The 14,655-nt window shown below is 44.8% G+C and overlaps 1 protein-coding gene across 2 annotated transcripts in view; it reads left to right on the forward strand.

The window, feature by feature from the left end:
* Positions 1-14,655, forward strand: part of DELE1 (DAP3 binding cell death enhancer 1) — a 113,681-nt gene that overhangs the window by 65,328 nt on the left and 33,698 nt on the right. For both annotated transcript variants that reach the window (XM_073621045.1, XM_073621046.1), the window contains exon 3: positions 10,265-10,388. In XM_073621045.1, coding sequence (XP_073477146.1) covers positions 10,265-10,388 — 124 coding nt within the window. The remainder of the gene's footprint in view (positions 1-10,264; positions 10,389-14,655) is intronic.

The raw sequence follows: 14,655 nt of genomic DNA on the forward strand, positions 1-14,655 counted from the left end.
CGGGCCTCGTGTCCGAAGAAACGAGGTTTTACCTGTAACGCTTCTCTTTTTAGAGAGCTGGACCCCGCAGATCAGAAAATGGCTTTATACCTCCTAATTTCTGGCTGGGTGCTTTACAGGGCCAGAACTGTGGATCCCCCTATTCGTAGGGGGCCCCAGTCTCTGACGTTTTTTTCAAACGGAGCCCACCGTGAGAGGTCAAGATTGGGTCTGTGTATACAGAATCCTGCGGCTGGATAAGGTAAGAGGAGATTCCACCGAATTTTTGAATTCTAGTGGGTTTTCTCCTTTAAGGTAAATGCATACTATGCCTATTGTGACCACCGGGGGCTGCCAAGAGCACTTACCTTCTCATGCTGTTTCTGTCTCAGCGTTCGGCGCTGCACATGCTCTTCCGACCAGCTCCAGGTAGGATGGATGGGGGGTTCTCTCATCTGGGATTTTCCTCCCAGGCTAGGGTGAGGCTACAGGTGTGCAGTAAGGCGGTTTTACACCGCACTGTCACCGCCAGGCCGCTATTGCAATGCAGGCCCCATCACTGCCGGCCTCCTCCTTTCTTCCTCCACCCCAAGCCTTCCTCCATACTTGTCAGGAAGGGTCGGCTTGTGCGGGAAGTGCTTGTTTTTGCGAAAAACGAGGGGGGGGGGGGGCGTCAGCACAGCATCAGCGTGCTCAGACGCCCACAGTGCCGGAAAGCATGGCTATTTAAAGCACACTTTACAGGTGCTCTGAGCCTTGGAGGGACACAGAGCTGACAGTCACATGTAAGGTGGGACACAGGCATTCTCCTAGGCTGCATTTACTAAGGTAACACCAGACTAGGCATTTGGTAGCAGGGCTTTGCCGGACTACATCGCTCAGCAGTCAGTGTTCATTTTTGGTTACCTCACACCTTGTTGCTTTGCACTATGGGTAGAAGAGGTTCAAGTAACCCCAGAGCCAGAGACACTAGGGGATCTTGGTCAGGTTCTGAGGACCCCCTGTCTGCTACACCCTCCCCCCCTGAGGGGCCAGGGATGGCTAGCCAGGGAGAGCCGTTGGGGTCAGGGGCTGTACCTGCTTCCGGCACTTCAGCCCCTGTATACATTACACAAGAGGTTTTTTCCTCAACCATTTCTGGGTTAGAGGAAAGATTAATGGCCGTGATTACAGCTTCACTCAATGTAAGAGTGAAGGCCTTCCTCTGTTTCCCAAGACCCTCAGACAGAGGAGCTCTGGGATAAAGGAGATGAATCCCTTTCAGAGGATCAGGATGGGACGGATGATTCCTCTACGGAGGAATCAAGTGGAGAGGGACCGTCTGCGACTTCCCAAGAGGAGAAAGTCTTAGTACAGATCCTTACTGGATTGGTCTGCTCCACATTTAAGTTGCTCGTACCTGAATCTGTTAAGGAATCTTCATCTTCTTTGGGGTCGCTGAAACCTTCTCAAACAGCGCATGCTTTTCCTGTTCATTGTTTACTTGAAAAGCTCCTTTATTCTGAGTGGGATCACCCAGATAAGCAATTTCTTCCGCCGAAAAGGTTTTCAACACTTTATCCTATGGAATAAAAATGTATTAAGATGTGGGGAATGCCGGCCATTGATGCGGCCATTTCCTCTATTAATAGTAGCCTGACTTGTCCTGTAGACAACACTCAGATGCTCAGGGATCCTGTGGATAAAAAGATGGAATCCTTATTAAAGGATGTTTTTTCCTTAGCAGGATCAGTGGCTCAACCTGCAGTAGCAGCGATTAGAGTCTGTCAATACTTAAGAGACCATGTTAAGCAGGTCATCAAAGTATTACCTGAACAACAGGCCCAGGGGTTTGCTAACCTTCCAGCGGCTTTATGTTATGTTGTTGACTCCATCAGAGATTCTATCATGCAAACCTCTCATCTTTCACTTGGGTTGGTGCATATGCGTAGAATCTTATGGTTGAAAAATTGATCAGCCGAAGCACCATGTAAGAAGCTCTTGGCTGGGTTTCCTTTTCGTGGTGCAAGGCTGCTTGGAGAAGACTTGAATAACTATATCAAGAGAATTTCTTGTGGGAAAAGCACTCTTTTACCTGTTAAGAAGAGTAAGCGTCCCTCTTTCAAACGGACTCTTTCCCCAGCGCCAGGGGCAGCAGCCTCCAGGCAGTCACGACGGCCTCCTCCATCTGGGGCAATAAACAAGAGTCAACCCCAGGGACAAAAGAAGTCCTGGGGGAAGAAGTCTTCTAGAAAAGACACTAAGGCCTCTTCATGAAGGGGCGCCCCCACTCGCTCCAGTGGGGGGAAGACTGCTGCAGTTCTCAGGGCTCTGGCAGAGGACTTCCAGGACAGATGGGTAATCTCCACTGTAACCTTAGGGTACAGGCTGGAGTTCCAAGAATTTCCCTCTCCTCGTTTCCTCAGATCAAGTGTTCCCAGAGACCCAGAAAAGAAGCAGCCGCTCCTTCTAGCGTTAGAGCGACTTTTGGCGCAAAAGGTCATTATGGTGGTTCCCACAAGGGATCAAGGATTGGGCTTCTATTCCAACCTTTTTACGGTCCAAAAACCAAATGGGCATGTCAGACCCATTCTGGATTTAAGGGATCTGAATCGATTCCTAAGGGTTCAGTCCTTCCGCATGGAATCAATTCGGACAGTAGTCTCCATCCTACAAGGAGGAGAATTTTTGGCATCGATAGACATCAGAGATGCATATCTACATGTGCCCATTTTTTTCCTGCTCATCAGAAGTTTCTACGCTTCGAGTTAGGAGGGCGCCATTTCCAGTTTGTGGCTCTGCCCTTCGGGATAGCCACTGCACCTCGAGTGTTCACAAAGATCTTGGCTCCTCCTCTGGCCAGATTAAGGGCTCAGGGTATAACTGTTATAGCATACCTAGACGACCTGCTCTTGATAGACCGGTCGGTAGCCTCCTTGAACGGGAATTTGAGGACCACGGTCAAGTATCTGGAACATCTAGGTTGGAGCCTCAACCTAGAAAAATCTTTCCTAAAACCAGTAAGAAGACTGGAGTATTTGGGTCTGATCATAGATACAAGCCAGGAGAAAGTATTTCTTCCTCAGGCAAAGATTGCTGCTTTAAGGGAGCTGATTCTGACAGTCATGACCAAGAAGGGGCCTTCTGTCCACCTTTGTATGAGGCTGCTAGGAAAGATGGTGTCCTCATTCAAAGCAGTTCCCTATGCTCAATTCCATTCAAGACTACTGCAACACAGTATTCTGTCGGCCTGGAACAAGAAGGTTCAGGCATTAGACTTTCCGATGTACCTGTCGCATGCGGTGTGTCAGAGCCTCAAATGGTGGCTCATACCCGAAAACCTGCAGAAGGGGAAATCCTTTCTACCAGTTACCTGGACGGTGGTAACAACAGATGCCAGTCTGTCAGGTTGGGGAGCAGTTCTGGAACAGTCTGCGATCCAGGGGCTATGGTCCAAGACCGAGAGGACCTTACCCATCAACATTCTGGAGATCCGGGCGGTATACCTAGCCCTAAAAGCCTGGACTATCAGGCTACAGGGTTGTGTCCGGTCAGGATCCAGTCCGAAAATGCCACAGCAGTGGCTTAGGTCAATCATCAGGGAGGCACCCGGAGCCGAGCGGCTCAAAAGGAGGTGAACCAGATCTTAGTCTGGGCAGAGATGCATGTGCCATGCATATCAGCAATTTTCATTCCAGGGATAGAGAACTGGCAGGCGGACTATCTAAGCCACCAGCAGTTCCTCCCACAGGAATGGTCTCTGCATCCCGACGTCTTTTGGGCCATATGCCAAAGATGGGGGGTCCCGGATGTAGATCTCTTTGTATCCCGATTCAACAAAAAGATAGACAGATTTGTGGCAAGGACGAGGGATCCTCTTGCATGCGGGACAGATGCGTTGGTGATTCCGTGGCATCGGTTCTCACTGATTTATGCATTCCCGCCTATTCTGCTACTGCCACGACTCCTTCGCAGGATCAGGCAGGAAAGGAAGTCGGTACTTCTGGTGGCCCCCGCTTGGCCCAGAAGGACTTGGTATGCAGAAATAGTGAGGATGACGGTGGGTTCCCCGTGGACCCTACTGGTACGCCCAGACCTGTTATCCCAAGGTCCAGTGTTCCATCCTGCCTTACAAACGCTAAATTTGATGGTTTGGCTATTGAGACCCATGTTCTGAAGAGTCGTGGGCTTTCAGGTCCTGTCATATCTACCTTGATCAATGCAAGGAAGCCAACTTCCAGAGTGATTTATCATAGAGTCTGGAAAGCTTATGTGTCCTGGTGTGAATCCAGGGGTTGGCATCCCAGAAAGTATGTCATAGGTAGAATTCTTGATTTTCTACAATTAGGATTAAAGATGAAGCTGGCCTTGAGTACCATCAAGGGCCAGGTCTCGGCCTTATCAGTATTGTTTCAACGGCCACTTGCTTCGCATTCTTTGGTCCAAAACTTTATGCAGGGGGTGATGCGTCTTAATCCTCCAGTTAAAGCGCCCCTAAACCCCTGGGACTTGAACCTGGTTCTGTCGGTGTTACAGAAACAGCCTTTTGAACCAATACGTCAGATTCCTTTGATCTTGCTGACAAGAAAACTAATTTTTCTGGTAGCCATCTCTTCTGCTAGAAGAGTATCAGAATTAGCAGCTCTTTCCTGTAAAGAGCCTTATTTGATTGTACACAAGGATAGAGTGCTGTTGCGCCCTCATCCTAATTTTTTACCGAAGGTGGTTTCAGATTTTCATCTAAACCAAGACATTGTTCTGCCTTCCTTTTTTCCAGAGCCCTGTTCTCCGGAAGAGAGGTCACTGCATTCTTTGGATGTAGTAAGAGCAGTCAAGACCTATCTGGAAGCAACTGCTCAGATTCGCAAAACGGATGTTTTGTTCGTGCTGCCAGAGGGTCCCAATAAAGGACAGACAGCGTCAAAAGCTACCATTTCTAAATGGCTTCAACAAAGAATTATTCAATCTTACGGTTTGAAACAGAAGATTCCTCTGTTTCAGATCAAGGCACATTCCACAAGGGCTATTAGTGCTTCTTGGGCAGTGCATCACCAGACCTCTATGGCTCAGATCTGCAAGGCCGCAACCTGGTATTCAGTCCACACATTCACCAGATTTTATCAGGTGGATGTAAGAAGACATGAGGATATCGCCTTTGGGCATAGTGTGCTGCAGACAGCGGTACAAGGTCCTCAGGTCTGATTGCACCCTACTTGGTTGTGATTCCCCCCCCCCCCCTCAGTTGGCATTGCTTTGGGACATCCCATCAGTTATTACTGTGGCTCTGTTTCCCGTGATGTCCGAGAAAGAAAATAGGATTTTTTATAACAGCTTACCTGTAAAATCCTTTTCTTTCGATGGACATCACGGGACAAAGATGTCCCGCCCCTCTTCTAATACTTATATTGCTTTGCTACAAAGCTGAGGTATCCCTGTAAGGGGAGGGATTATATAGGGGGTTGAACTTCCTGATTAGGGTGTGACCAGTGTCCAATACCTAATGGTACCTACATAACCCATCAGTTATTACTGTGGCTCTGTGTCCCGTGATGTCCATCGAAAGAAAAGGATTTTACAGGTAAGCTGTTATAAAAAATCCTATTTTTTTATACCAGCGTCTGGCCTTACGGGCTATTTGGTACGGTGCCATCAACTGGTCGTTGAGGTCCACCCCTCCAGTCGCTGTTTGAATTTGAACTGTTGTGTCTGCGTGAAGGGAGGACAGAACAAAAACATTCTTATTATCCCTCCACTTCACAGCGAGCAAATTATTACATCTCAAGCAGGCTCTCTCCCTCAGCCTAAGACGGGAATCTACATGCCGCTGGGGTGAGCCCCAACGATTAGATCGCACGGTGCCACATGCGCCAATTCCATGATCAAACAAGTGACTAAAAAGTGACATGCTTGTGTAATAATTGTCCACATACAAGTGGTACCCCTTTCTGAATAAGGGTGACACCAAGTCCCACACAATCTTACCAGCGCTCCCTATGTAGTCTGGGCAGTTCTCTGGCTCTACATAACTATCTCTTCCCTCGTAAACCATAAAACTATATGTATAGCCTGTTGCCCTGTCACAGAGCTTATACAGCTTGACCCCATATCTGGCACACTTGCTGGGAAGTTACTGTCTGAATGGCAAGCGGCCAGAAAACTTAAAGCGGGGTTCCACCCAAATTTTGAACAATATCTGTATGTATTCTCTTCCTTGCCTAGATGCTGACATGCTGTTTAAAAAAATTTAAATCGCCGTAATTACCTTTTATTTTTCTATTCTTCTTTGCACTTCTTGGTTCTCCTCCCGTGGGAGTAGGCGTGTTTCTAGCCTCTCCCAGACTCCTGGGAGCTAGTCTCAGGCTTCCCAGGATGCCACTGAGCATGTGCGGGAACGAGCGGTGAAAGCTGGGAGCACAGCATTCACTGCATCCAGGAAATAAATGCTTGTGGGCTTCAAATGCCCACAATGAAGATGGAAACCGCCTGCAGTGAATAATATAAGTTATTCTTTCCGACGAAATCTGACACAGGCGGACATATTACACACAATATGTGAGTATGTAATGCTGAGAAGAAAAGTTTGTGAATGAACTAAAAAAAAAACAAAAAACGATAGATAGGTGGACCCCCGCTTTAAGACTCAACGCAGACAACTTGATCAGGAGTAAAGTAGTAGTGCAAACTGCTGGTTGAAGTGTTTTACGAGGGGCTGAATTTTGTGGAGCTGATCGTATTCAATCATCGAACAAAAAATCCTCCTTGGATTGGGACTTTGACAGACCACCAGACCCGTTCAAGTAAAAAATATTTATATATTATACTTTAAAAAAGACTTAGAAGCGTCTATAGTATGTGGTGTATAAAAAAAAAATTAAGAAAAATCATTCCATACAGCATAGAGACAAAATCAGAAAAACAGAGAAAATATACAAGATGACAATAGTTAATGTACTCTCATGGGGGTGGTGTGCCCCGATACCCGATCAAGGTCACCCCGAGGACAACAGAGTTCATTGTCATTGAAATGCATGAACCGCAAGATCTGCTCGTATCGTGTCTTGGTCATGGAGGCAGAGAACACGGGCATATGGTGAATTGGGTCAGTCATTGGACCAATATTGACCGCAACTCACTTTTTTTAGTTATGCCCATGAGGAGGGATAGGCCCAGGAAGGTCTTAAATTCGGAGACTGTAATAGGTCTTCAATCTCTGGCAAGGGTCAACTGGGGATTAGTAGGCGATGAATTGACCAGCATATAAACTGCTTTGGTTCACAATAGATCTATTGAGATCTTCCATGAAAAACAGCGAATAAAAATCAAGTGACGTAAAACCATCTGTTTCCACCTGAACTCCGGGTTGGCCAGTGAATGTGGTAAGTACGGGTGCTGCAGAAGTGGTGGGCTCCCAATTTGGATTGGCAAATGTAGCAGGAAGGGCACTATGGGCTCAACAAACCTGTGTTTGTCTTCTTGGTGGCTGCGGGACACTAGTTGTGCTAGCCACCTCACCAGCTTGAACTGCATTTATGGGACTCACCATGTCACCAAGTGTTACTGCAGTGCTGAATGTACAACCAGGATGTACTAGGCCGCTGGTGCTTGCCAGTTCGCCAGAAGGATGAGCGGCACTAGTACTGGCTCTCTGCTCCATACGAGAGCCCTGTGGTTCTTACACCTCAACAGCAAAAGAACAGAGTGTGGTACACCTGACCTTGGCAGGGACCACTACTCGGTCGTCAGAGCTATCTGTCAGGGTGCCGCTGCTGTCTACAGGTTTGTATTCTGAGCCTGAATCTGACAGATGGGCAAGTTCCTCTTCACTCATCTGTCAGGCTCAGAAACGTGTAGGCCTCTTCACCAGTGTACCTTTGATTGGACATTTTGGCCTCTAAATTTACTTGGACAACTAGTGAGACTCACAGCAAAAAAGAGCACCTGACTGTCAGCGACTGTTTCAAACGCTACCAAAAAAACTGTTTGCATTCTCAGGGATCAGGCCTGACTCTTCGAATGCTGCAGTTATGCGCTTAATGTTTTGTAAGTGACAGTGATCGATTGATACTGCACTTGGGTGGGCTGGGCGGAGGGGCTAAATGCAGGTGCTATCAGGAATCTGGGCTGATCCCGCTAACTCTGCGTTTTTGGGAACCCTAAACTATTGGGGACGCTAATGTAGTTCTGATCCGATCAAAGATATATCGATCCGTTCAGACACTATACCACTAAGGGAGGTGTATCGTGCGTAGGTGTTAGCGCTACTGGAACTAATCTGACGCTGCCTGGGGCGACGCAGACCCTAACTGACACTAAAATCTAACTGATATCACCCGCCGGGTGATCAGGGGGTTAAACCTTTTATTAGGTAATGTACAGCGGGTGCCCTGACGCTATAAAAAAAATGTTATATTAGATATTTATATCTCCAACCCCTAGCGTATGTATAAGTGTCTTCAAACATATTAGATTTGTCCTATGACTGTCACTTCTTAAATGCATTATGCTTTAAAGCCCGTGCTAGTGCAGGTGTTTCGTAAGGAGAGATTTGTAACAAATGCCCCACTCCATGATATATACAGTCATGATCAAAAATATGACCCCCCCCTGCATTTCTGTCAGATAATGCACCACTTCGCCCAGTAAATTGTTGCAATTACAAATGTTTACACATTCTCATGTTTATTTCTTTTGTTTTGTATTGGTATGACACTACAAAGTAGAGAAACAAAGTCAAATCTGCCACATTTCCATGCAAAACTCCAAAAATGGACTGGACAAAATTATTGGCACCCTCAATTTAATATTTGGTAGCACACCCCTTGGAAAAAATAACTGAAATCATTAGCTTCCTGTAACCATTATTGAGTTTCTTACACTTTTGGACCACTTTTCTTTTGCGAACTGCTGTTTTGAGATCTCTCCACAGGTGCTCTATGGGATTTAGATCTAGACTCATTTCTGGCCAGTTTAGTGCTCTCCAGCGCTTTGTCTTAAACCATTTCTGGGTGCTATTTGATGTGTGCTGTAAGACCCATGACCCCTGACACTGCTACATTGCACCCCAGAATTCTTTGGTAGTCTTCAGATTTCATAATTCCATGCACAAGGTCAAGACATCCAGTGCCTAAAGCAGAAAAGAAACCCCAAAACATCAGTGAACCTCCACCATGTTTCACTGTAGGGACTGTATTCTTTTCTTTAAAAGCCTTATTTCTTTTTTTGAAAACCGTAGAATGCTTTTTGTTTTTTGTTTACCAAAAAGCTGTAATTTTGTCTCTGTCCACAGCACATTCTCCCAAAAGGATTTTGGCTTCCTCGGGTAAGTTTTGGCAAACTCCAATCTGGCTTTTTTATGTTTCTGTGTCAGCAGTGCGGTCCTCTTGGGTCTCCTACAATGGCGTCCCTTTTCATTCAGGTGGCGACATATAGTGCAAGCTGACATAGTTGTACCCTGTGCCTGAAGGTCAGCTTGATCGAGGTTCTTTAGCCACTATTCGAACAAACCTTCATTGTAATCTTTGTAATCGTCCAGGGAGATTAGCTACAGTGCCATGGGCTGTAAACTTCTTGACAATGTTGCGTAGTGGTCACAGGAACATTAAGATCTCTGAAGGTGGACTTGTAACCTTGAGATTGTCCATGCTTTTCCACAATTTTGTTTTTCCTCAGATCCTCATACAATTGTTTGCTGGTCTTTCTCTTCTCCATGCTCCATGTGGCACATACAGACACACAACAGAAAGGTTGAGTAAATTTTTTACCATTTTTAACTGGTTGCCAGTGTCATTTCAATATTGTCAGCACCTGTTAATTGATGGAAAGGAGTTTAATTACAAATTACAGGAGCATCACAAACGTGGAATGCAATTATTTCTTAAAATTTTGAGAAGGTGCCAATAATTTTGTCCAGTCCATGTTTGGAGTTTTGCATGGAATGTGTCAGATTTGGCTTTTTGTTTCTCCACTTTTTTGTGTCATACCAATACAAACAAACGAAATAAACGTGAGAATGCCTAAACATCTAATTTCAACAATTTTCTGGGTGAAGTGGGACATTATCTGACAGAAATGCAGGGATACTAATATTTTTGGACATGACTGTATGGATATAAGGTGAGCATAAAATTCTCTTCACAGTACATGGCTGCTCTATATGGATTGTGTATTGATACTGCAACTATTGCGCTAACTTTAAGCAAAAGCAAACAGATTATGGAAGAAAATATAAGTGCCCTGTGAACCGAGTTATATTCTTTCTATAAATGTTTAGCTTTCTCACGTCTGATAACCTATTTCTGTGTTTCAGTTACAGCTCCCAGTCATCTGGTGCCCACAGTGGTCAGAATGAACAGAAGCATAAGAAAAAGAGGAACTTTCAGTTTTGCACCGGTCAGCTGCCGCAGTATACTGTACTGGATGCTTTTGGAGTGGTAAGTGAATATTAATGTTTGGGCAGACAGGTTGCACTTTAATGCTTTTCACTTTCATTTCCAACGCAGCCCCATTTAAAAACCCAGTCATTCTAGAATTCTCCAACCTTTTACAATGCAGCAATGCTTAGTGCCTGAGCTGCCAATCAGCAGGCTTAACATTTGCACATGGCGTTCAGAGCACTTACCTTGTTTAATGGTGGGTTTATTTAACTTGCTTACAGGTGTTTGGGAGGAGTGACAACAAAAGCAACAAATGTGGCATATAGCATTTTTTTTTTTAAGAATAATGACCCCAGCACCACCTACAGATTTCCTAAGCACTTCCTGCATTTAGCACTTATTGACAGGCCTGGGCATTGTCACCATCCTTTTTCCATGCAAGCATCAAAAAGACCTTGTTGGGAAGTTATAGATCCACATGTAAAAAGACCTGACGAATACTTGGACAAACAACTACGGCTAAAAAACTAGGGTGTTTTTTTTTTCTACTCTAGTTTCACCTGATGTGAAACTAGAGTAGAGACTCTGATGTGAAAGGGGGGAGGTAACCCTATGTTAAATTAATTCCCCTCAAGATTTTGCATATTATTTAAGGGTGCTATAGTTGAAAAACATTGTTCTAAGGCAGTGATGATCAAGTTAGGGGTCTGAGGTGCGGCCTCTAAAATCACCAAAATGTGGCACATAACATTAATTGAATTCAGTGCTACAGAAAGCTGTCAGTAACCACTGATATGTAACTGAACATGGTTAAAGACTATATGCATGCTACAAGAGATAGCCAGAGACTGCAGACATGCTACAATTGATGGTTAGATACTGTTGAAATGCTGTGGAGTTGTTGGAGACATTGGACATAAAGGATGATCTCTGGCGTGTTCGTACAGCCCATGTGCAGAGCCCGCCAGGAAGTCGGCACTGTGCTAATCACAGGCAGTGAGACATTGTCTCGTTGCGCGGCTGCAGAGATCGGGAAATGTCTCACTGCCTGTGATTAGCGCAGTGCCGACTTCCTGGCGGGCTCTGCACATGGGCTGTGCGAACACGCCAGAGCTCATCCTTATTGGACATGCTTCAAGAGACAGTCATTGACTGACTGACTTTCCGGATCTCACTACTAGAAATCAGTGCTATTAGCAGCCTCTTTACAAATAACTGCTCCCTGCAATCCTCTTAGAACTTACTTGTGCAGAATTTAATATTTCTATCAGCAAAATCCATTATATATGAACAGAGGGAGAAAACAGAGCAGGAAAGGCATGAGACCGCACAGAAAAAAGTAATGCAAAAGAAATACACCAAACTATTTAATGCCTAAAGCAGAGACAGCTTCTATGTATGAAAATTAAAAGGTAATCGGAGGATGGAAAACTTCTACTGAATGAGAAGACAGAGGCACAAAGGACACAAAACACTTGGGCTTCATGTACATGGGACGTCTTTACAACCTCTCCTGAGCGATTTAACTTGACAGATCGTAACCGACATTTAAAACGTCCGTTTTGCCATGTTTGCGTTTTAGAAACGTTTTTTTTTCAAATGGCTAAAAATGCCTGTAAACGAAACGTGGATAATCGCGAGTTACCGTGTTTGCAAGCTGTTACAGGCATTTGGCATTGCAAATGCCTCTGAACATCTGTCCTGAACCCATTTTTTTTGCGTTCAAAAAAATGCTTCTAAACTCAACTAAAAATAAAAAATAAATAAATAAAGTGCGCTAATTATATGAAAATACACACATAGATGTGAATACATGTGGGTAGTAGTAAAAACCACAATCTACTGAGAGCAAGTAAATGACTCCATGAGTGGTAAAAATATATAAGTACAAAACATAAAAACTCAAATAAAAAGAAGAAACAAAAAATGTGTACATGTGAAATACAATGATATTAATAGCGTGAAAATCTGAAAATCAAACAAACTCAGTCCATGGGTTCAAATATAAAAAGTTCAAAAGGGAAAAAAAGCTTCCATCCACTATACAGCTCAGCAGCAACTAATCCCCCTATGAGTAGATTGACAAAGGAGAGAGATGTGCAGGATGGTGCAAATCCACTGGCGGTGACTCCAATAAGTGAGAAAGTGATAAAGGTGGACTCTTACCCTCCGTGTTGGACCCCCTCCTTGGCAGGGTCTATCAGGCATGCAGATTTTTGCCCTCTGCAGGGACCATGTAATGAGAAGATCTCCCCAGCAGCTGTTAGGAATGTTGTCTCCGATCCGGGCTGGTCCAAGTGAAACGCCTGGAGAGGGGGGAAGGAAAGCTCTCTTGCTCCCAGTGTGGCAAAGGAAAAAACAAAAGAGCGGAGCTCCAATAGTGTAAAAAGTTTCGGAATTTATTAAATAAAAGTACAGACCGCAACGGAGAGTGCACGCTCCGTGAGGTGAAAATACAATTAAAAACAAGCCGGCATATAAAAATCGTAATAACCTGTGCATAACGTGGGGCAATCGTGACGGCTTACAACGTAGCCATGCCCTACATGTTTCGTCATTAGTAGACGTCTTCAAAGGGGCACGGGCTACGTGTTAAGCCATCCCCTATATAGTATAACAGTGCACACCAAGCCTCGTTTTCACCTCCACTCTCAGGGGAGGGAAAACCCAAGCCTCTACCTGGTGCTCCTCAGTGAATGGATGTTGCCAAGGTGACACATAGGACTGAAACTAAACAAAACTTCAGCCCCTCCCAGTAGAGCCAATCTCTTGCGCCATCTGGAGGAAGAAGCCCAGTATTACTAGACAATTAATATGTCTTACAAATGCTAATTTGGAACGTAAAACTGACAGAGCAGAAAGGAGAAAATCACTGAATCTCACCAAGAGGCAAGATGTGATGGAAAAAATTGTAAGTATATATGGAAATGTACGGAAAAGACGTAGCCCGTGCCCCTTTGAAGACGTCTACTAATGACGAAACATGTAGGGCATGGCTACGTTGTAAGCCGTCACGATTGCCCCACGTTATGCACGGGTTATTACGATTTTTATATGCCGGCTTGTTTTTAATTGTATTTTCACCTCACGGAGCGTGCACTCTCCGTTGCGGTCTGTACTTTTATTTAATAAATTCCGAAACTTTTTACACTATTGGAGCTCCGCTCTTTTGTTTTTTCCTTTGCCACACTGGGAGCAAGAGAGCTTTCCTTCCCCCCTCTCCAGGCGTTTCACTTGGACCAGCCCGGATCGGAGACAACATTCCTAACAGCTGCTGGGGAGATCTTCTCATTACATGGTCCCTGCAGAGGGCAAAAATCTGCATGCCTGATAGACCTTGCCAAGGAGGGGGTCCAACACGGAGGGTAAGAGTCCACCTTTATCACTTTCTCACTTATTGGAGTCACCGCCAGTGGATTTGCACCATCCTGCACATCTCTCTCCTTTGTCAATCCACTCATAGGGGGATTAGTTGCTGCTGAGCTGTATAGTGGATGGAAGCTTTTTTTCACTGATGAACTTTTTATATTTGAACCCATGGACTGAGTTTGTTTGATTTTCAGATTTTCACGCTATTAATATCATTGTATTTCACATGTACACATTTTTTGTTTCTTCTTTTTATTTGAGTTTTTATGTTTTGTACTTATATATTTTTACCACTCATGGAGTCATTTACTTGCTCTCAGTAGATTGTGGTTTTTACTACTACCCACATGTATTCACATCTATGTGTGTATTTTCATATAATTAGCGCACTTTATTTATTTATTTTTTATTTTTCATGGTATACACAGATATTGGTGTATTTTGTGTGCAGCTTTTACCTTTTTTGCTCTGCAGCGCAGTTTTTCTTTTTATTTCTAAACTCAACTGCCTATAAACGACTATAAACGACCCTGTGTACATGTACTGATAAGATAACATAGAGGAGAGTTCAGGGGCAGCTGAAAAAAATGCCCAACTGCTCCTAAACGTCCATTTACCAGCAGCAGTGTACATGAGACCTTATGATGCATCATAATCCTTGTGCTTATATTGTTGTGTTTTTTTTTTTGTACAGTACCTGACCGCGAGATTGTGTTTCCAGCGCGATCCCATCGCGTTGATTCTTGGCGACAGGGTGCGGTGCATCTCGCGCTGGCTCGCTCATCGGGAAAGCAAAACTTTTTTAAAAATCCATACCAGACCCTTATCCGAGCACGCAGACCGCCCCCCCCCCCCCCCGGGGCATACCAGACCCTTAGGTCTGGTATGGATTTTAAGGGGAACCCCCTACGCCGAAAAATCGGCGTGGGGGTCCCCCCAAAATCCATACCAGACC

This window comes from Aquarana catesbeiana, linkage group LG03, assembly GCF_042186555.1.
Source record: "Aquarana catesbeiana isolate 2022-GZ linkage group LG03, ASM4218655v1, whole genome shotgun sequence".
NCBI lineage: Eukaryota > Metazoa > Chordata > Amphibia > Anura > Ranidae > Aquarana > Aquarana catesbeiana.